General features: G+C 42.8%; 1 protein-coding gene across 9 annotated transcripts in view; it reads left to right on the top strand.

Moving 5' to 3' along the window:
- Positions 1 to 21,380, top strand: part of ARHGAP24 (Rho GTPase activating protein 24) — a 241,989-nt gene that overhangs the window by 204,716 nt on the left and 15,893 nt on the right. For 8 of the 9 annotated variants that reach the window (XM_066186581.1, XM_066186582.1, XM_066186584.1 and 5 more), the window contains 2 exons: positions 6,816 to 6,938; positions 18,613 to 18,820. In XM_066186581.1, the coding sequence (XP_066042678.1) occupies positions 6,816 to 6,938; positions 18,613 to 18,820 (331 nt within the window). Of the gene's footprint in view, positions 1 to 6,815; positions 6,939 to 10,286; positions 11,172 to 18,612; positions 18,821 to 21,380 lie in introns of those variants that run through there. The other variant, XM_066186586.1, reaches the window with a different exon arrangement.

Below are 21,380 nucleotides of genomic sequence, written 5' to 3'. Positions count from 1 at the left end.
GACTCTGAAATCTGTTTGAAGCATAGCAGAAGTTCAAATTAGGAATAAAGGAAGAGCAGGTAAAGTAGAGGGAAAGAATGAGACATGCCTGAAAAGATTAAAGGGCTCTGAAAAAATTGGAGCTCTTATATTGTGCGAGGGTTGATGTGAATTCACATCTCTTTTCCTCATTAATGATCTTTTTCTCACAGAATTATAACTGCTGATGAGAAAGCATCACAGTTCTTTGCTCAGGTATTTAAGCAATAATTACATCTATGCAGACACAAAATGCTTAAATGTGGCACTGCTTTTATGCTTTTATTGTGCAAAACACTGAATTTACTCTTACAGACTAATGGTGCTGCGGTTGTAGCCCTGCTGCACAGGAGAGACCTACCTGTACAGAGTGTTCATTGTGTTACACATAAGGAATTCATTTGCTGAGCCTGATTTCAGGTATCCAACAGCAGCTGGTTTGGTGCTTCATGAAAACAGCTCATTCTCTTGAAAAAGCCCTGCTGTCTTCCAGGCATTCTGCAAGTGGGGAAATTGTGCTAGAGCACAATGCCCACCAGGGAATGTACTTGTGTTAGCAGTCTTTTGCCACTTAGCACTTAAATTAGGCTTCAACTTTTATGCTGAAAAACTAATATGCTGCCTTGAAAAGATTACGGGCACAGTTTAAAACAGATTATTAAGGCAAAAGATTGGCTGAATATGAGCAAAAGAAAATTGTACATGTACCGAAGTATTTAAAAAACAGTATCCTCATTACTGACTTGTTCACAGTTACTTGATTCCCTTTCTAGGAAAATGCGTTAATTCTTTGTGAAGACAGAAATTTAATAGGGCACCTGATGTGGTTTGCTAGCAGAAAATGGTGATTTTGACAGCTCTGTATTTCAAAGTTGAGATTTCTCAGTAGTGGTGGTGGCGGCATCAGTCAGTTAAAGCACGAGTGTTTCTTCAGCCATATCTTTGTCCTTTAGGTGACTAGGCAACCTTGAGCCAAACAATTACAGCAGATAGAACAGGGCAGTCCCTGAAATTGTAATTGTAGTTTGTGCATCTCCTCAGCCCAATCTATTACCTGTCATCAAGGCTTTAGAGGTAATGGAACTGTGTAGTATTCTTCTGATGACATGAGTTTTTGCATGATCTTAAAGAACCTGGTTGTTCAGATTTTCTTTTTTCTAGTGAGGAGAAACAGGGCAGTGACTTTGAACTAAGGCTATGTACTCCTTTCTTCCTTCTCAGATGAGCTAAGAGGAAGGCTGTAAATTCTTGGTCAAGTTTTTCACAGTCAGGAAGAACAGGACGAATTACCAGGCATACGCAGAATAAGGAAGCTTTTTTAGAATTATAAATAAACAAACAAAAACACAGAAAAAACCCCAAACACAGAGAGAGCAAGTTTCGAGTAGCTTTGTCTCTTTTGGTTTTCAAATTGATGATGTGAGATGCAGCAGTTGCTCAGCCTCCCACACAGATTGTCACTTGCTATGAAGAAAAGTTCTCAGTGAATCCTGGACCCAACAAGACATTAAAATCTCATTAAAATACAGTTTCATTCTGAAGCTTAGCTCCTTCATCTGTCTTTGCTCAGCCTATGCTCCAGCCAAGCTTTTTGCGGTTAGATTTTTCCACTGTCCCAGCTGGGATGAACATAAAACATTTTAGTGTTTAAACTCATCTACCAGTTTGATGGCAGTTTGAAGGATAAATTGTCCCATATCAGCTCGATGTAGGAATCCACGTCATCCTTGAAAGAAGCCATGTGTGATTTTCATCACACTCAAGGTGCACAGGGTTCACGAACAGGAGTGGCCAGTAGAATGGTTCTTGCATTTCATTAAAGTTGGGCATGATGATCAGTTTAACAGCTACAATGGAGTTCCTTGTCTCACTTGAGGATGGATGGATCCCATAGTTTCCAGCTTTGATATATGGAAGACAAATGTGTGAATTTGAACTGCTGCACATCAGTGTGTCAAGTCAGACCTGTGCTTAAAGCAGCAGTGCTTAATCCTGTTTTACTAACAAGGATGGGTAACCAAAATTTCTGTTTTTTTCTTAAACAAGGAGTTTCATTAGGGAAAAAAGAGAATAAGGTTGTTCATCTTGTTCTGTGATATTCTATCTCTGCAATTTGCTGAGATGATTTCTGTGTCAGATTAAAATGTCTGAACCCAAATGCTTGAATATGAAAGTTGATGAAGGAAATCCAGATGGGTTTTTCTAGAGACATAGATTAAGTATGTCAGTGTACAGTTCATTTGCAGCAAAGGGGAAAGTTTAAGAACACAAAGTGTAGTGTATGGGCCCTGAATTTTATCATCATTATTGGTGTTTTGCTTGTGAAGAAATACTAACTGGAGTCCTGATCAGGAATGATAAGTCACACGGTCTTATCATCCACCTGAACAGAGAAGAGTATGCTGGGAGGTGGTGAGTAGCCAGGAGTTTCTCTTTGAATACCATATGGAGGTGCATTTGGTGTATTCATGTGAAATGTTAGAAGGCTAAAATTCTACTATTTAGTGTGTTCCTGAGGAGACAAATATAAAGCATCCAAGCAGGGGGATGTTTCTAAAGAAAACCCAGTGAATTCTGTTGTAAGGCCAGTCTGCCTTTCGTATTCATTCAGTTCCCAAGCTGAAGAGAGTACGGGTTTCAGAAACTGTGGCTAAGAGAAATGCACAAGGGAGTAGGAAAATGTTTCACTTTGAAATTGGTCCCCAATTTTATTTGTTTAGAATGTGAATGTTCTTGTGAGGTTGGCCATGGCATTCTCAGCTCAGAAAAATCGGATTAATCCTAGTTTTTTGATGTTTCTCCTGGGAGAAAATTCTCTCTTCAACAGTTGGTATGAATTTAATCCTTTCATATTCCATTCTCAAGAAATGCTGGAACCACTGTTCTCAGGAAATCCAAGATACTTTTAAAAGGACAAAGGCAATACTTCGTGCAGAGGGTACATGCAGGTAATGGAAAGGTGTTGGCTTAGACAGGAAGAGTCTACAAAGCAATAAAAACACCTTTCAGGAGTGAATGGCAGAATGTCTGTGCCTTCTCCTTCAATGGATGGGTGATAAGGAGCTGCAGAGCTGTTGAGCCTGGTACTCCAGGAAACAGTCCCCCCTTGAATGCACTCCCTGCTCCCAGGGCTTCTCCGAGTGCTGCATCACCAGCGCAACCTGGTCCCTCTCATTCCCTTGCAGTGTGGATCCCTGCAGGAACTGGCATCTTGTAGTTTTGGATCGTTGTCGTGTTTTTTTTTTTGTTTTTTTCTTCTGGATGCTGGCAAGAGTTCTTAAAACCTCTTCCTGGCAGGACAGAGCAGTGGGCACCCGCATGGATGTTACGGAGAGATTTCCTCAATAAAAAGAGTTTGTTTCCCCTGCTGCCAAGAAAATGGTCTGGTTATGGCTACAGGAATAACGTTATGTGATGGTACACTGTAGACTCCAAACAGTGCAGATCCAGTTACTTTTGGCCATTTCCAGAGGCTGGAATGTATGGGATATACTCATCATTGTTCAAACAGCAGCTTTTCATCTCAAACATGCCAGTCAGCTTCTTTGGTCAGCCGGTCTGGGTTCTGCTCCTTCCAGCTCCTGTTCCACCTGCGAAATAACCAAGGGAAAAAGATGGGGGAAAAAGTGGAGTTCATGTTCCAGCCCCTTGAGTTGGCTGTTCACAGCCATGCCACATCACATAGGTGTAGGCGTTCCTTGGACTGGAAATGCAGGCACAGAAATTTGAGAAGGCATAATCTGAAGCTAGAAAACAATGTAGGTAAAATAGGTTATGGTTTGCACATGGAAAAGAGTATGGATTCACATCTGCAACGTGACTTCATGCTGAGCAACATTTTCAAGTTGGTGTTGTTAATGCTGATATCCATCTGTGGTATGAACAGATGTCTGATTTTTGGAGATTGTGATCTACTCATGCTTCATTGTAATCATAACAGAAGTATTAAAAGGAAAAAAAAGAGTGGAAGTGGATATTCCGAACAACGGCTTTCACAAGTGTCCCACAGACCTACTGAAGATTCAGAAAGGTCCTAATTCTATTTTTGTTTTTTCTGATATTTCTTATCTGAGGTGACTGCTTTCCCAAATCATGGTCGTTTCTTCTTGTCTCATCTTGTAAATTTTGCATTTAAAATGTAGTCTCACTAAAAATTATTATTTGCAGTAAAACACAAATCCAAGTGCTATTGTGTCCCAAAAACATCTTTCAATGAGGCTTTAATTAATGAATAACGTCTACATGAACACAACAGTAGGAGAACCCTGCAAGATCCAGTGTTGTGTTGTGAAAGAAAGGGATGTGATTTACAAAGTAGATCCAAAATTGCTGTAAAATGATGAATCTCTTTCTGTTAGGAAAGCTTCACTTTCTCATAACAAGGTAACGTAACCAAACATTTATGCTTTCCTTCTCTGCAAAATCAGGCTGATTGTGTGTTGGCTCACTGGGTGTTTACCTGAGCTGAAGTACTGCTCTGGAATTCACACTGTAAATAAGCTAGCTAGACTTCTGGGATTAATCCACTCTATCTGGAGAACACCCTCCAATTTGTCATAATGTGATAACTTGGTAAATACTACATCATCTGCCAAGTAAGTATTATATAATCTGTTGAATTTAAATACGCAGGCTATTAAAAGAACATGGATCAACCTGGCAGGACTTGAGAGGACCATCGCATGTCATGTTTTTTGTTGTCTCTTTAGTGAAAAAATCACAAAATCATGTCCCCACCCCCCTTTTTTTTTTTTTTTTAAATTCCTGGATCTGATATGTATTATGTTTATGCATATTTTTTGGGTTTTTTTTTTTTTTTTTTTTGTGTGGCACCTTGCAGGATCCCAGTCCACTGAAATGAGAAGGAGCTACAGTGCAATATGATAATAGAAATAATTTCTTTCACGTTTTATAAGCCACAGAAAGGACTCAATTGTGGTGCATTCTTCTTCTCTATACTGTATTTATTGCTATTATATGTAATAGCTATGAGAATATATTGAGGTTTTATGCTTCTATCCTTACTTTTTGGTCCTTTTAGGGTGAGAGCTCTAGATGATGTATAAAATAGGCCTGTTGAAGTAAACTGAAGATGGTATCATGTCTCCTTTCTGTCCTTGAATGAGATCTGTCCTTGTTCTGGTCAAAATGGCTATGCAAATAGTGAAAACGGGGAGCAAACTGCCAGGGCCTGACTGTGTGTTTTCTGCTGGGCAGGGTTGATGTGGAGTGCTAAGGTCTGGGATTCTGATGACTCCCTGTCCCCATACCCTCATTCTCTGTGGTAAAAAGGATGGAACACGGCACAGAAGTAAGACCTGTGTTTTGACCTTGGGCTGGTCACTGAAAAGATTAAAAAAAACCCAAAAAAACAAAAAAACACATTGATATTTCTCTAATATTGACACTTAACACAGATACATCCTTACTATATCTTAGGAAAAAAAAAAAGCAGTGTTCTTTAGACTTTTAAACTGTGGTATGGTCTAAAATATACTGTAGTTCAGGTTGCTGCATTATTTGTTTTGATGCCTTTTTGGGGATCTTAGGGCATATGAATGACTGAGTTTTGACTGTAGAAAACTGGAATCTGTTTACCTCCAAGTTAAAATCTAAGTTTTGAATAATTGTGCAATCCTTAAGAATAAATTTTCAGTGGAATCTGCCAATATCTGGCTTTTGCATTCATCAAGTTGCAGTTAAGTCCCTTTTGCAGTTATGCGTCCTGGTTCTGTGAAGCGTGGTCTACAGGAGCAGATTAATTCAGAATATTTGTGCCAGGATTTTCTAGTCCTTAAGAAATGTCTCTTTAAAAACCTAGCTGTTTCAATGCCCAGCACTAAGCATGGCACTCTTCCAGAAGCAGTATTCCTGCTGTAATGAGCAGAGATACTTGCTTTAGATATCACTGGGATAAAAAATGGGAATGCAAGAAACTGGAAATACATGAATACTGGACTGACAGGATTTCTAGGTGCATTGCATTTGTGTGTGAGGTCCTTGTGTATGCCCTTGGCTCAGTGGAAGGGTGTCAAAATGCCACTCTTCTTATGGAAGGGTTTGGCATTCTGCAGTGCTGGAAAGGTGCTTTGAATGCCCAGTGCCCTTGCACTAACATGGTACCTTTTAGAATGGAGATGAAACAGTACTACAAGTCTGAAAACGTGGAGCTGTGGCAAGCCAAGTTCTGGTTTTGATCTTCTTGGTGTGAGCCCATCCTTTAAAGAAAGGATGACAAGGCAGTGTGTTCCCTCTTAGTCTAATCCTCATCAGCCCCATCCAAGGCACCGGGGTTGTACCACGTCGTCTGCCTTCTCCTCAGGGAGTCACAGCAACACTTGGGTGTATCGAGTGTTTTCCCCCTGAATGTGGCACAGTGTGTTCCTGAAAATAAGAATGGAGTCATCCCCACTTGTTCAAATCACCCTTATCAGTCTCTGCGTTTATTCTCTCCATCCTGGTACAGTAACTGCTGCAAAATTTCCAGTGCGTGTATCAAGTTACAGATTAGTGCAGGCCCCTGTGGTTCTTGGAACAGCATGGGGCTGTTTTTGTTTACTGATGACATTTATCCTCTCATTTCCTTTTGGAAGCATGACAGCTTCTCACTGTCTCGTGGGGAATGTACTTACAGGACCTTCTTTTCGTGCCATGTCTGACAGCAAGCGCTGCACTGCATAGTATCCATGTCTGCCTGCCATGGAGCCACTGCTGGTGCTTCCAGCAGTCAGACTGGCAGGAGCTTGGCTGGGCAGGGAAGCAAAAGGGTCTCTAAAGGCAATTATCTTGTCTTGCAGGAGGAGACCGAGAGCGGATGACAGCGAATCATGAGACCTACCTACTCATGGCGAGCACGCAGAATGACATGGAGGATTGGGTGAGATCCATCCGCAGGGTTATATGGGCACCGTTTGGAGGAGGTGAGTCACTGAGGGAACACGCAGTGCTCACAGACACGCAAAGACTCACAGGGGTTCTTCTGTTATCTCTGAGTCACAGCCGGAGTTTGGAAGTAAAGAGGAGAATGGTCTAGTTCTTTCCAGAAAAGTGGAGTAAACATGTTTCCTTGCAGAGGCCTCAATTAAAAGACTTTGAACTGTCTGGAACCACTTCCCTTGATGAAGGTAGCACATGATAGCGTGAGGGGAAGTTTTCACAGAAGATTGGTCTTGGATGAAACCGGCTTTCCTGCGGGGAGAGGCAGGGTAATGCCTTTGGTCACCAGCTGAAAAACCATCCCTGGTGCTTCTTAAATGCCTGTTCGAAAAGCTGTCAGCAATTCTCCTGCCAGTGACAGCTAAGACCAGTAATAGCATTATATAAAGCTGTGCCTCAGAATATTAGCACTAACAGTGTGGGAATTTGATTGGCATCTCCAATGATTTCAGTAGTACTTGACCAAAATTTATCGTTGGGAGTCTAGCTGTCTTTTTAAAATGCTCTCTTAGGTTGAATGGGCTGCAAATTATTGTAATAATTTTCATCATTACTATTCTGGTGATAATATCTAAATTATAATATGAGTATGATCGATACGCTTGCACAAAACGTCTGTATGTGAATCAGTCTGTTCCTTGGAGCTCTCAAATCTCTAAGTCAGAGGACAGAAATATTTTCCTACAGTGGAATACCACGTGTATTGCAGCAAATGATTATTCTTGTCTGCAAGTTGCTGGAAAAAAGGGCAGGATTGTCTGTGCTGTTTCACAATCAAGAGGTGCAGTTATCACTGAAAACTCTTATTGCTGACTTCTTTCTCTAACTGCTGGGTAGAACACGGGAGGGAGGAGGGAGGAGGCAGAGACTAATGGAAATTTTAAAGAAAACTTTTCTTGTAAGCCACTCATCTTCCTTTGTGCTTTATTCAGGTCACACAGTGTTTAGGAGGGGACTTTGGCCTCATTGGTGGGCTGCGCTGAGGGTCTGGGTCGGCTAAGGTCTGCCTGGCATCTCTGAAACATGACTGCCTTCTCCTTGGCTTCTCCTGGGGAAATGTGCCTTAAAAAGATGGTGCGAAGCAGACATGCCACTGACATCTGGCCCTTTATGTTAAATAAGATGGCACAGTCCTGCATCTAGAAATGTAGGTCTTAGAGTGCTGAAAAAAAATAGAAAAAAAAAATCAAAAAACCCCCAAACTCAAAAAGCCGAAGGTTTGTCTTAAAAGGCAGGAACTGCTACAGGTATATGGAGTTGGTTTGGAAAAGGGAAGGTATGAGTAACAGAGTCTTCTGTAATTAGGCTAGGTAAGAAACTTGGGTTTTTATATAGCCCGAAGATTATCCATCCCCAGCTTTCTCTTCAGAAAGCAGGCCTTGTGTTGAGCTCCTCAGCATTCTCCTACTCCAGTTCAGTAGCAGCAGAAGCTGCTGTGGCAGTAATAAATTTGGAGGCTTAGCAGAAGTAGATTTCTCCAGGAGTATCTTTGTGGATTTTTGCACTTGGCTTCCTGCACCGCAGTATCTTTCTGTGGCAGATAATAAGGAAAGGCAGCCTTGCTGTTCCTCTGCAAGTGGAGGTGTCTCTACACGTCACAGGCAGGGAGCTGCGATTAGGTGAAACGGAATTCTAGCCCAAGTCAATGAACAGAGGGTTACAAATAGAAACCAAATCTCTCAAGTCCTGACCCTGTGCTTTCTTCACCAGCTCCTCATTTGCTTTTATAGGGCAAGAGCTATTTCTGATTTGCAGCTGGGAATCCTTCCAGCCACCAAGAAAATTCTCAGGACACCATCATTGTTGTAGGAATGTTTAATGCCAGTTACTGAGGGAAGCACCTCGCTGAGGATTTTGTTTGCTGATTTGCATAAAACTAGAGGGGTGCGATCCTTGCATTACCTTTTCAATTAATTTGCAGTTAAAACACTTCCAAGTATGTTCTTATTTTTCTTTTTGCGTTTCTTGAGCAAGTATACTGATTCAGGCTTGTTTGTATTGGGAAGCAAACAGTTAACTCCCTGGAAAAAGCAAAAATAGCTGGAACATAATTTAGGGTGTACTGTTCATGGAGAGGGTTTGACTGTGATAACAAGGCAAAGGCAGTGCCTTGGGATATGTCACCGTTAAGAACCAAGATTCCAGCATGTCCCCCATTTTATTAACTGCTTGATAGGCAGAGCTATCTTAACAAGTATTAAAAAATCCTGTTAACTGTTCTGTAATTATGAATGACCCGACGCACTTGTATTTTCATTGTCCTTTGCTATTTGGACATTGCTACAGCTGCTGCAACAGTCTGACTCTTCTTAAGACAGGCACTTCTGACTTAAGATGTCTTAAGAGCCTGCCTTTATGGTCTGTTGCTGCTGAACTTAAAAATGGTTTTACATATTATAACAGCTGCAGAAAAGATACGGGAAAGTTGCAATCACATGATGACGACTAGCTGGTAACAAGTAATTACTTGCAACACAAAATTACTTCAGACAGCTAATTAATCAAAACACTAGTTTTATATCAGCTTCCTGAATTTCAGTACTTAATGGTAAACCACAATAGCCTGGTGTCACACAAGTCAAGTGCCACTTTGAGTATCGTGAATTTTCTGGTTCTTTTAAGCGTTGTAAGTAAGCTCTGTATGTGTGTGCGCAGCGGATGTGTACAAGCCTTGCTGAGCCACTAATATTTAAAGTTTGTCTGGCAGTGGGAGAGGACTCCTGGTACCAGAGCGAGGAGTTCTGTAAATGATTAACCGTATCATCAAATTGTTATTTGTTAACCTGTGCTAGAAGGAGAAGGTTGGGAGAGGGGCAGGTGAGAATCTGCTAAGCTCATCAGAAACAGGTTGGTTTTTTGCACCAGAAGAATAAGGTGACTGTGGAAAGAAAAATCTGAAAGGGAAAAGAAATGTAAATGAGGCAGGGCTTGTAATGCCTGTTTGCACATGAAATTCCCTTCCTGATTAGATTAAAAAGGCAATTTTTTACAGAGCCTGCAACTAAGGCGGGGGGGAGGGAGGACGCGGGAAGGAGCATGAGCATTTTAGCAGGGGTAGCAGTGTAAGGTCTGGCACCTCCTGCAGGAGCCAGGCACAGCCTGCTCGCTTTCCCAGCCGCCGCACATGACAGGCGCCTGAAGTCAACTCAAAGTCACCCGAGGAGACACAAACCCGCGCTGCGGCTGCCGCGCCGCGTCCTCCCCGCACCTGCTGCACGCCGGCGGGGAGCAGCGCAGCCCTGCTGCCGGCCAGAGCCCTGCTGCCGGCCAGAGCCCTGCTGCCGGCCAGAGCCCTGCTGCCAGCCCTGCTGCCGGCCAGAGCATCCCCCGCTGCAGGCACGGGTTCCTCAGCAGCTCCCGGGATCCTGCCGCCGAGGATGCGCCGCTGCCGCATCTGACGCGCCTCTCCCAGGAGAGCTCCTGATAGTTGGAAGGCAATAAAACAAGCGAGAGAAGCCCATGAGAGCATCACACGAGGAGCTGGCCATGTAAAAGGACTTCTGAGAGGAAATCTGGTATGGACAAAGAGCCTCTCAGGCGAAGGGACTGTTATTTTTGCGTCTCGGTTGCAGAAGGAAAGGGTGCCAGCGAAAGGAGTGTTGTATCCTGAAGGATTCTTCCACGGCCTTTTTGGTATTGTTTTTCTCTTTCCCCTTGCACACCGCACAGTGCTGAGCTTTTGCTGTGGAATTAGAGTCTCTGCCACTCAGCCTCCTCCTGTTCCAGCCGGGAGGAAGAAGTCTTTCTCCCTCTCCGTCTGTGCAGGCGCTTCTGTTTGAATGGAAGATACATCTTTTTGCTGAAACTCTTTTGTTGTGACATTGCATAATAGGCAGTTGTCTCACTGCAGAAAATAAAAGAAACGAAAGGAAATAGATGAAAGGAAATTGTTCCCCAAAGCAAAACTGAAGCAGGGAAGAGAACATCAAAATCGTTTCAAGCCCTACCCACGATCTAGAAGACCACAAATCTCCTAGCTCCAGAGGAAAATACACTGTTATAAAAACTCCTCAGCAGTCGGTAGCGATGAGTAATCGTGGTGTTCTGTCTGGATGCTGCTGGTAAAGGAGGGCTTTGGAGGGACGTGGGGGCTCTGGCCTGTATGATGCCTGAAGACAGAAATGCTGGAGTCCGCAGCCCAGGTGCCTTAGCAGCAGCTCCCTTCATTCCTAAAACCACTTACAGGAGAATTAAGCGGTGTTTCAGTTTCCGCAAAGGTAGGTCTGTTCTGTCGCTGTGTTCTGCTGTGCTGGTGAAGCCACGGCTTCTGAGAAGTCAAGGGGGCTCTGTGTGCAGGGCCAGATGAGAGCACCGAAACAAAAGGCATTAAACAATGCAGATGCCAACATCCCACGAATGATTTATTTACTCCTTTGTTCATTTGTTTGTAGCTGGCCAGTGGATACTGTCTCCTCTACATAATAGCCCATGAATGCAGGAATGAAGTGGAATGAGACAAGATTATTGCGGTGCCTCTGAGCAGAATTGAGTGAGAACACTGAGGGAATTAGACCTGTGATGCTCTGAGTTGCCTATTTGGTAGAACATCAGGAAAAAGAGTTTATATTTGCATTTTGTCTGTGTGGGAGGAGGGAGGGAGAAGAGAGGGAGCAAAGCAAGGTGATAAATGTTTATCTGTGCAGAAGCTTGAGTCCTTGATTTCAGAGGTTTCTGATGTGATGAAAGTGTAGCTCTACAATGTACTGTCCTGGTGCTAGGGCTGCATTGCCACTTCATCGTGCTTCCCTGCAGCCTGCATTTGCCTTTTCACCTGCTGCATAGAGAGGTTTATAGCCGGTTTTGTTTTGCGTTGCAATACTCCTGTTGAAGCAGAGCATGGAAATACTGGGGGTAAGAGGGCAAAGAGGAGGCTGGATGTCATAATATGTCAGCTGAAAGCACTGGAAGGGAAGCACATGTCTGAGACAGAGATACAATGAGTGATAGTAGAGTGTTACGGCACTTGGGATGGGTGGGGAGAAACTGTTTCCATGACAAGGACAAAAACTTTGTGTGAGGGAAGAAGAGCATGGATGTTAGTGCTGTTTTAAAAGCTCTGCTGGACCGAGAAATCCAAGTGAAAGGGCTAAATTGTCGTGTTTTTCTGAAGCGGGAGAAATTATTTTACAAATTATACAAATAATATATAGAAAATTATACAGATTCTTATACAAATTCTGTTACCTTCTGCTGCTGCTGTTCCTTCCTCAGCTGTTCCTATGTGCTGCCATTTGCCCTTTTGCAAGACCGCACAGCTTTTTGCTCCCAAGCCTCAGCAGCAATGTAGTGACATCATTGCTTTCGAGGGTTGGCGAGCAGGCAGCCAGGGGCGATGTCTTGGAACGAAGGATCACAGCCAGCGAGGGGCTCGCTGCAGAGCTGCTGCAGAGATCAGCTATCATCTGCAGCTGAGGTAGCACTGGGAGCTGTTTGCCCCCTGTGCCCCCCTCCCCAAGGCTCTTGGATGCTGGAGTTCAGTCCTGCTGGAGGCTGGCCAGGAGGATGTGCAGGTGGTGTTGCCTTTGAAGGTGTTGGTGTGAATTAGAGCTGCCTGTGCCCCGTTTATACCCTTAACTATTTGAGAAATGTTTGGAAGTTGAAATAAAGGATTAACTGATAATTTTGCAGACAGCTGCTTTCGTGCCAGGGTACAGCTTTTAGGAGAGCTTCAGCTGTTGATTCTTCTCCCGTATGTTCTGATACAGAAACTCTCCATGTCTAAAACTCCCAAGTGAAGCAGCAGCACTTGGAGCAGAGGACAGAGTGATGCAGGTGATGCTGCTAATTTGCTTTCCTCTATATAAAATTTGGTTGCTTTTTTGTATACCTTTTCTTTCAAGGCCCCTAAATCAGAGCTGCAGAATGCTGGGGCATGTATTTTTAACTTGGCCTGTGTCTCACTGAAGTCAACAGAAAGGTGGACATTAACTGTACTCAGCCAAGCCCTTACTGTGGTGGCACTGGCACATTAGGTTAACTGCACTTGTCTTATTAGCAGGTTTACTGAGTTATTGCAACTTCATTTGCAGATTGTATACCTAAGTATATTAAAAAAAGGGCAAAACTAGCCTTCTGTAAACCTAATCCATAATTGCATAAAGCAGATCAATTAGATCTAAGCTGTGCAACATGATGCAGAAAATAAAATTAGCAGAGCAGACTACTGGCTAATCATGGCAAGAAGTACAAGAGACTCATGACATCATCTTCACCAATTATACCAGGTATAGAGCCCTTCCTGGAAATCCAGATCAAAGTTCCATTGTGATTGGCACCAAAAAATGAGATGCCAGACTTTTGGAGTTTGGGGGTCATGCTGCAGGAGAAGTCAAGGCTCAGAGGGCAGCATCTGAACAGAGAGAGCCAAACATCTTTAATCTCCAGCTTGAAGCAGATGCTCTCTGTTTAAGTGCCACCACAGGAAATTGCATAGAGAACATGCAGGATCAGTGGAGAAAGCAGTAACTGAGGAGGCCCGCAGTGGTGAGAGCATTCAGTAATGTGGTGAATTTGGATGGGCAGAGTTGTGGAGAAAGAGGTGGCATTGGCTGTGGCCAGAGAAATGGTGCAGGCTCTGATGTCATCAACTGTGGCAAGTTCCTGGTGATGTTTCCAAGATTGTCTCCTTTCCTTTACTGTATCTAAATCTGCTCTTATATCAGAGCTGTTCCTGCAAGCAAGTCATTGGGATGTGCAAATGTTCTAAACTCCAAGGTGGGAGTTTATCATGCCTTCTCTACTGCCAGAATCACACTGACTCTGGGGCTGGGAGAAGTCTTGAAGAGATGAAAATTACTCAGACAGGAACAAAATTCTGATGCCACTGGTTTTGGTGGAGGTTTTTCTCTCCTGTACATGACAAAATTCTGTAGAGAGGAAGAAAATACTCCCTGTCTTTGATCCATGCAAAACAGCACTTACTGCTGGGGAACATCTGAGCAGAAAGCTGATGGGAAATAATAATTAAAAACTCCTTTTTAGGTGTTATTGTGGCCATGACAGCCACTTCTTTGTGTTATTCCAGGACCTTTGTTCCCAGCCCTGCTGTTGAAAGCTCTTCATCTGATCTGTTATTTTCTGTCAATGAATTACTGATGAAGAATTAAGAGCTGTTTAAAATTTGCATCCAGATTCTGAGCTGAGATCATTTTCTTTAACCTTAACTGACACTTTCTGATCAGTACAGCCCACGAAACCAGAACTTGTTTTGGAAGCACCAGGATCCCTTGATCCTTTGCTGCACATGTACAGGTGTGGGCCATCTATGAAAACATCAGCCCTCAGTGCCTTTTGCTGTTGGAAACCTTCTGGCTCACTGAATGGGTCTGCTGTGGTAGATCTAGTGAGGCAGATGGGCTTTTTTGAGATATTCCTTATTTCAAGCCATTCCTTATGGACCAAAGTAGCAGAATGGCCACCTAGATTTTTCTCCTTTTTTCCTCCTGAATCAGAAGTCCGTGGACTTCAGATGTGATGCTTGCCTGTGTTCAGTTAGCTGAGGAAATGATTGACTAATGGTATTCTTAGATTTTAAAGCCATACTCTCTGACTGTACCATGAAAAGCAACCACTGTGCTTCCACAGCTCTTGAGAAGACATATGCAGAATTTGCATGTAGCACTGTGGTGTTTTTGGTAAGGTTTTTGGGTATCTGTTAAGCATGGAAACTCATTTTCTCAAAGTGTTTACAAAACTTCTGCCACGGGAATGTTCTAGTTAATGAATAACTGCTCAGCATGCCCTTTGCTAGCATGTGATTTTCCTCTTTGATGTTACGCGTGATCTTGTCTTAATTGGATATAGCTTTACAGACCTGCTAGGGCTCTCTGAAAAAGCAGTTCTGCTGATTAAATCTAATGACTGGTCAGAACTGGATCCTGTGCATTTCCCTGCCTTCCACCAGCTGTGGAGAAGCCAAACCAGTGCTATTCTGAATCTCATGGTCTCTTGTTGATTTGTTTCTCCTCTGGTACCCTATCCCAAGGATAAACCAAGCCACAGGTCAGCTCTTGTGCATTTCTGGATTTTGGAGACACTGAGATTTAGAAAGAGCCACTTGAGTTTGGATTACAACATGAGTTATGAGGGTTCTCTTTTACTTCCAACAGCGATGTTCTTGTTTAGTTACTGTAGTGGAAATTTGCTCTTAAGAAACAGCATTTGAGATTATCTCCATGATTTTGGTTATAATCTAATCTCCATAACTTGGACTGGCTTTTCCTTTCTTCTTTGTAAAGGAGGTGTAAGTAGTTACTGATTATAGCCGATAGTGTTCATCATTTTCTCTGCCAAACATTATGGAACTGCAGTTTTCAAAGGAATGCCTTTGCTTCCAAATGGTCAACCTCTTAATGTTTGTAGACTGTTCATCTGCAGGATCTCTGTGGCAGTTAGTTGTGGCATGAGAGGGGATAAAGGCATTAGAGTGGGGCAGTGGAAGAAGGTACCAGTCTCTCTTACCCAGGAGACACCAGAAGGATGATGAGCCAGGTAGAAGCTATGGTAACATGATGTGTAAGCAGAGCTGTCACGTTTCTGCCCCTTCTGCCCCTGGCAACAGAGTACCTTTGCCATAAGGCATCAGCAAGTCTGTAATTTCAAGTCAATATTTGTGCAGGCTTATCGTGACTGATTCATTTCATGGCCAAGTGCTGCCTGGTGCAGTGTTCTATGTTAGGTAGAGGAAATGCTTCCTTTGGAGAATCTTGTTCAGCCTACACTTAGACGCCAACCCAAGCCTGCCTGAGATTAATTCCAATGCCAAACAAATTGAAAAATAGTGTTTGACTCCAGCCACAGACATCTTAGTGTTTTCTGGTTCCCACCTGTTTTCAGTACATTTTGTGTTTTGGTGCATCAGTAATTTATTATAATATAGTAAGGGTTTTTGCTCCCACTGCACAAAATGCCCTTATTCTGATTTTATTCATTATCTATTAGATGTGCTTTGAAAACCAATTTTAAAATGACCTAAAAAAAGGCAGCATCCAAAAAAAGTATTAATAGAAAGTGATATGTTTTGACCGTAGTCTCATTACTAATAGGAGTTCCAAAGCACTCTGGTAGGTCTAAGAACTTTCTCCTACAAATGGAAGCTGCAATATGCACATTACTGATTAAAGAACGTTAGCATGGTGAGAAGAAGATATAGCCAGTAGGAGAAAGCTTATTCCTGCTAATTGTACTGTCAGTGGGCATGAATCTTAATTGTGTGTACATTGTAGTGGTGTGATTGGAATATCCTGTCATATTTTGTTTGAAAAGAGGCAAAAAGTCTTGTGTTTAAAACGAGGGCATCTCATGAGTTGTTGCAAGGAGGCTTAGGCTCTGTGTTCATAGGGCTAACTGGAGTAGGATGGCCCAGTCCTGCACCTAAGAAGAAATAACCCCAGGGAAACAGTGCTGGGGAAGGGACCTGGGTGCCCTGGGGGACAGTAAGCTGGGCACGAGCCAGCAGTGGACCTGGCAGCAAGGAGGATTTGACAGTAGTCTGGGCAGTATCAGCAGGAGCAGAGCTAACAGGAGGAGGAAAGTGTCTTCTGCTTAACATTTTTTAGACCATATTTCAAATATTGTATCTTTTAACAAACAAAAACCCACCAAGCAGGAGGTGGAGGTAATACTAAGGTGAGTTGAGCAAAGGATCACTAAAGACTGAGGAGCTAGAGCACTTGCCCTTTGAGGAGAGGCAGAGAAAATTGGGCACGTTCAGCTGGGAGAAGGGGCAGCCTGGGGACACTGAAGTGCAGCCTTCTCGTATATTAACAACTTCAAAATCCCCTGACTCCCATAATCACACAGAGTCCTTAACTGACTTTCAGTGGACCTTCTTCCTTAATTCCACTACTTTGAGAAGGGGAGTGTAGCAAGTGGAAGGACTTGAGGATTTTTTTTGTGTCGACCAGCTGCAACTCTTAACTTGGAAGAATGCAGGAAGCACAGATTCAGTTAATACTGCTCCCATACGCATAGTCACTTTTAGGAGGTTAGGAAGGTATGCAAGAATTAAAAAAACATGCCTAGCATACTTAACTCCTCTGCCAGCCTCAAGGCTCTGAACGTTGTGGATGCTACATCAATCAGTGTTCTTCTAAGCTTGACCCTGAAATTGCAAGAATTCCTTCTTTAAATGCTAATTGTTGGGCTTTGGGTTTTGTACAGCATGAGAAAAAGAGAGCTAATAAGGAGTGACTGTGTGATGTTCATTCACCTTACCTACTGCTGGTTTTGGCATCCCCAGGTGTGGGTACCATGGGAATCACAAAATACGCTGCATCTCAGAGACTCTCTGGATGTCTTAGCAGGACATCATTTGCTCTCTCCAGTTACTTCCTCTGCTACAGTAAAAATAATTGCTTTTAACTACAAGCCCCAGACCTTCTGTATGACTAACTTGAGACTTGCCCTACATCCTTGAGCATTTGCAGGGCAGCTGTCCTACCTACAGCTGAGGTGTAAGTTACCTTTCTGTTAAAGGAAAAATGTACACATTGAAGGTTACCCACATGGATGCTTCAATCTGAATTGTAATCTATGGGTGAATTAAGTTTTTAGGTCAAAATCAAAAGCTGTCTAGCTCAATTTTGGGCTTTTTTTAGAAAAAGCAAACCAAAACAACTCTGTTTTTCTTGTTGAATATTTTATATTTTTAAGCCAGCAGGAACAGTGTACTCAGTGAAAGGCACAATTTGCTGCCTCTTTTTTTTTTTATACTTTGCAGTGTACGTCATTTCAAAAGCGAAGTAGTCATTTGGTCTTTAATTTCTGATCATGACTGCCTTAGAACTATTCATTGTCTTGCTATATATAGAAATCGGATTGCCTTGCTTCAGCCCTAGTTCTGTTCAGCAAGAGGTGGTCTCAAGAGAGAGCTTCCAGCACAGATGACATGCCTGAACATTATTGTGCTGCTCTGCACTTTGAAAGGAAAGGCGAAATAAGCTGTAAAGAGTAGCTGTCGTTCCAGTGGTAGCACTGCTACCCTCAGATCAGGGTTGAAATTATTTCTGTCAAAACCCCTTCATTTTCTTCTGAGCTTAAGGACAAATTCAGGTTTCCTGCAGTTCATCTGACATATTTCACCTTTCGTGTCAGGAACTTCTTCTCCTACACAAAATTTATTATTGCTAAAGCAGATGGTGATAATGCAATTGGTAATACTTAATGGATTTATCATTGTCTGTTTGGAGAACAAAATAATTGCATTTAGTAATGATAAAATGCTAAGTTATCTTTATAAATATTTTTCCCTCCATGTGTACAGATAATGTTCATATGTCTGTGGAACTGATACAGGAGGTAGTTAATAATTGGCATTAACCAAAAAAGATGGAGGTATGCCTCACTTTTGAATCAGAAGTTTTGTGACAGAAAATCCTGTTTGCGTTATTTCTGTGTTTCTGTGCCTGTGGTCTCGCAAATAATTAACAGTGTTTTATTTTAAATAATGTTTTTGAGCATTATTGGAAAATAATGTCAGCACTGTATTTCCAGAAGAGTGTCAATGGTGAAATTGAGCATTTTATTCTCAAGAAAGTAGTAGATTAATTGTCCAGGCATTTAAATGACCTGCAAATTGCATGGGCTGTAACAGAAGGCGTGGGCTCCCCAGACATGTTTATGATGCTCAGCTGAGCCAGAGCTCTCTCTTTGGTGCAGGTATTTTTGGGCAGAAGCTGGAAGACACTGTCCGGTACGAGAAGCGCTATGGGAACCGCCTGGCTCCCATGCTGGTGGAGCAGTGCGTGGACTTCATCCGACAGCGGGGGCTGAAGGAGGAGGGCCTTTTCCGACTGCCCGGGCAGGCCAATCTCGTCAAGGAGCTGCAGGATGCCTTTGACTGTGGAGAAAAGCCTTCTTTTGACAGGTAAAACCCTCCAGCTGTTCCCCACTCCCTGCAGCCGAGGCTGGACATGGTGTGCCGGGCTGGCTGACCCACAGTGCTGTAAAACACATGGCAGCAACAGATAGAATGACATGTTTTTGTAGGTTTCTCTGTGTGTTTCCTATTACCGCTCTGAAATGTCTTCTTTTTTGTTCTGACTTTGATGTCTGATTTCAAAGCAATTCTGGAGAATTTCCTTTTGTGAAGAGTTGGTTAGGAGAAGTACTGCTAATGTTTTGGCTTAATCAAAAATATCTGGGTTGCCTTGATCTTAAAATCTCATTTGAAATGCAGTGGTGATGCTGGCATTTAGTCAGTTCCACAAAGGAAGAATTTCTGTTATCGCCAATCTCAGTGTGTTCTGTTACCTATAAAACTGGCTGGAAGGGAAGTATACTTTCATGCATTTCTTTAAAATTTTGGGCCTTTGGTCTTATAATAAAAGTCAGTCTGACCATAAAAACAAACCTATGTGGTCTTGAGGGTCCAGGTCTGATTTGTGTTCCAATACTAATGCAGTTTTACAGAGTTAACGGGAGTTTCTGGGTAAGGAAAACCTGGTCCTGTTCGCACAGCTGGGTGTGACTTTACTGTCCTGTAAGTAACTGTAGTCTCCTGTGATTTTTGTCCTGTCTTCCTGTAAGCATTGACAGCATTGACACATCCAGTGTGTGTGCAATCAGAGAAACAGAACCAGTGGATTATGAGTGCCACATAGACTTTTTAACTCTGACCAGAATTAGTATGAAGGTCACAAAATTCCAATTCCAGAGGCTGTTAAACAGTGGCTGTCCTCAGCATGTGCCCTAAGCGACATCCATAACACACCCCCACACAGGCTTTGGGATGCTTCACTGCAATTGTGGGCCCAGTGGGAATTAGAAGGAAGAGGCAGATTGCATTTATTATGTGAGACCTTTGTCTGATAGCAGTCCAAGTAACAGGAAGGAAAGTGTGGCTCGATCTTTTAGTGCAACAACATGCCATAATTCAAACCTGATTGCTGGAAATCATTTAGGTGCCTCCATTCCCTGTTCCTGTCAAGTGAGCAGATTCATTAAGCTTGAAGGTTTGTGCACATCAGATGCACAGAAGGTGGACACCTGTAATGCTCTTCCATCTCCAACAGTTTCCTCAGTCCTGGCCCTCACTTTAAAAGAAAAGTTGGGAATTTACAATGCTTTGGAAAAGTGACTTATCTTCATATGAGGTTTATTAATTTCTTGTTTGAAGGTGAATTAGAATAATTGATGAGTACATGGCTTTATGGAGCCAGAGGACTATAGGAAGTGACTGTGTTAGCTGATAAATGTTTATGGCATGCTCCTTCACTGTTCAAATACCATGTAGCTTATTTAAAAATGGTAAAGAAACATCTACTGGGTACATTGCCTTACTTGGACATTATGATAAATGTTACTGTTAATATCTGTCTCCTACCAAAGAGTAGGCAAGTGGCAGAAACAAAAGGTTATTTTTTCTGTGCCTGTAAACCAAATAATTGTGGGGGAAATGCTTAAGAAAACAAGCCACCCCGAACTGCGGGAAGATGATGTACTGAACACCCTGCTGAGAGGTACAGCTTGAAGGAAGTGCACAAGTTCTAACTATGCCAAACAAATGAGACCAGAGCTCAGCCATGCTAATTTTTTTTCAAGGTTATCCAGCAACATCTGTAGCACAGACTAATGAGCCCCATGAACAGGTATGCTGGCTGAGCTTTAGCAGATGAAAAGGAGAGGAGATTTTACATGCTGCTGCTGTGAAGGATGCACGTAATTTCGACTCTAGCAATTAGAAACATCAGCAGGCACTGCCTATAAATCACTGGTCCTGCAGTTCTGCTTCTGAAGCTCAGCACTGACCTTGTACGTCCCCATGTCTTGCACAGGGTACTTTGCCTGTTTACTTTTACACATTTGAGTTTGGAGGGGTGTGATTCAGGTGTAGCAGTGGTCCAGAAGTCAAGCAGGCGTAAAGCCCGCTCTGATCTCTGCATCGTTTCCATTGAGCAGCTGCTTTTTTCCTCCAACCTGTCGTTCCATTTGTGAACTCTTGAGGTGAAGTTCATTTCACAGTATTTATAGAATCACCTGTGTGATGACCTTGGTTTGGGGTAACTTCTCATTGTGCTGAACAGCAGCATGGGCTCCGGGTTTCCTGCAGCCTGTTTGGCAAGTTGAGCGCTTGGAAAGTGGCCACAGTGTGAAAAGTGCTGTAGAGAAAGAAAAAAACACATACATTAGTATCCTTACTTTTTCTTGTGAACCTCTAGATCCACTGTGTTCAGTATGTAATTACGTGTTATTACTAGCCAAAAGTCCCATTGTGCAGAATCCACCTAGGTTCTCTCTGTTAATTTACATCCGTGGTAATAGAGATTTTTGCAGTTTGAGCAGAGCTGGCATTTTTGTTCCTGGGGCATAGAACACAATGGAATACAGGTCACACTTCCGTAGTGGTGCTGGGTCATTGGCTCTGGCAGGGAGAAGGACTGACTGCTGTCATCAGTGTTGGAACTAACACAAAGAGCTGATGTTTG

The sequence above is a fragment of the Chamaea fasciata genome, unplaced genomic scaffold, assembly GCF_029207755.1.
Source record: "Chamaea fasciata isolate MVZ Bird 193981 ecotype frontalis unplaced genomic scaffold, bChaFas1.0.hap1 SCAF_6, whole genome shotgun sequence".
Taxonomy (NCBI): domain Eukaryota; kingdom Metazoa; phylum Chordata; class Aves; order Passeriformes; family Sylviidae; genus Chamaea; species Chamaea fasciata.
This window is presented reverse-complemented; position numbering and strand designations above follow the sequence as displayed.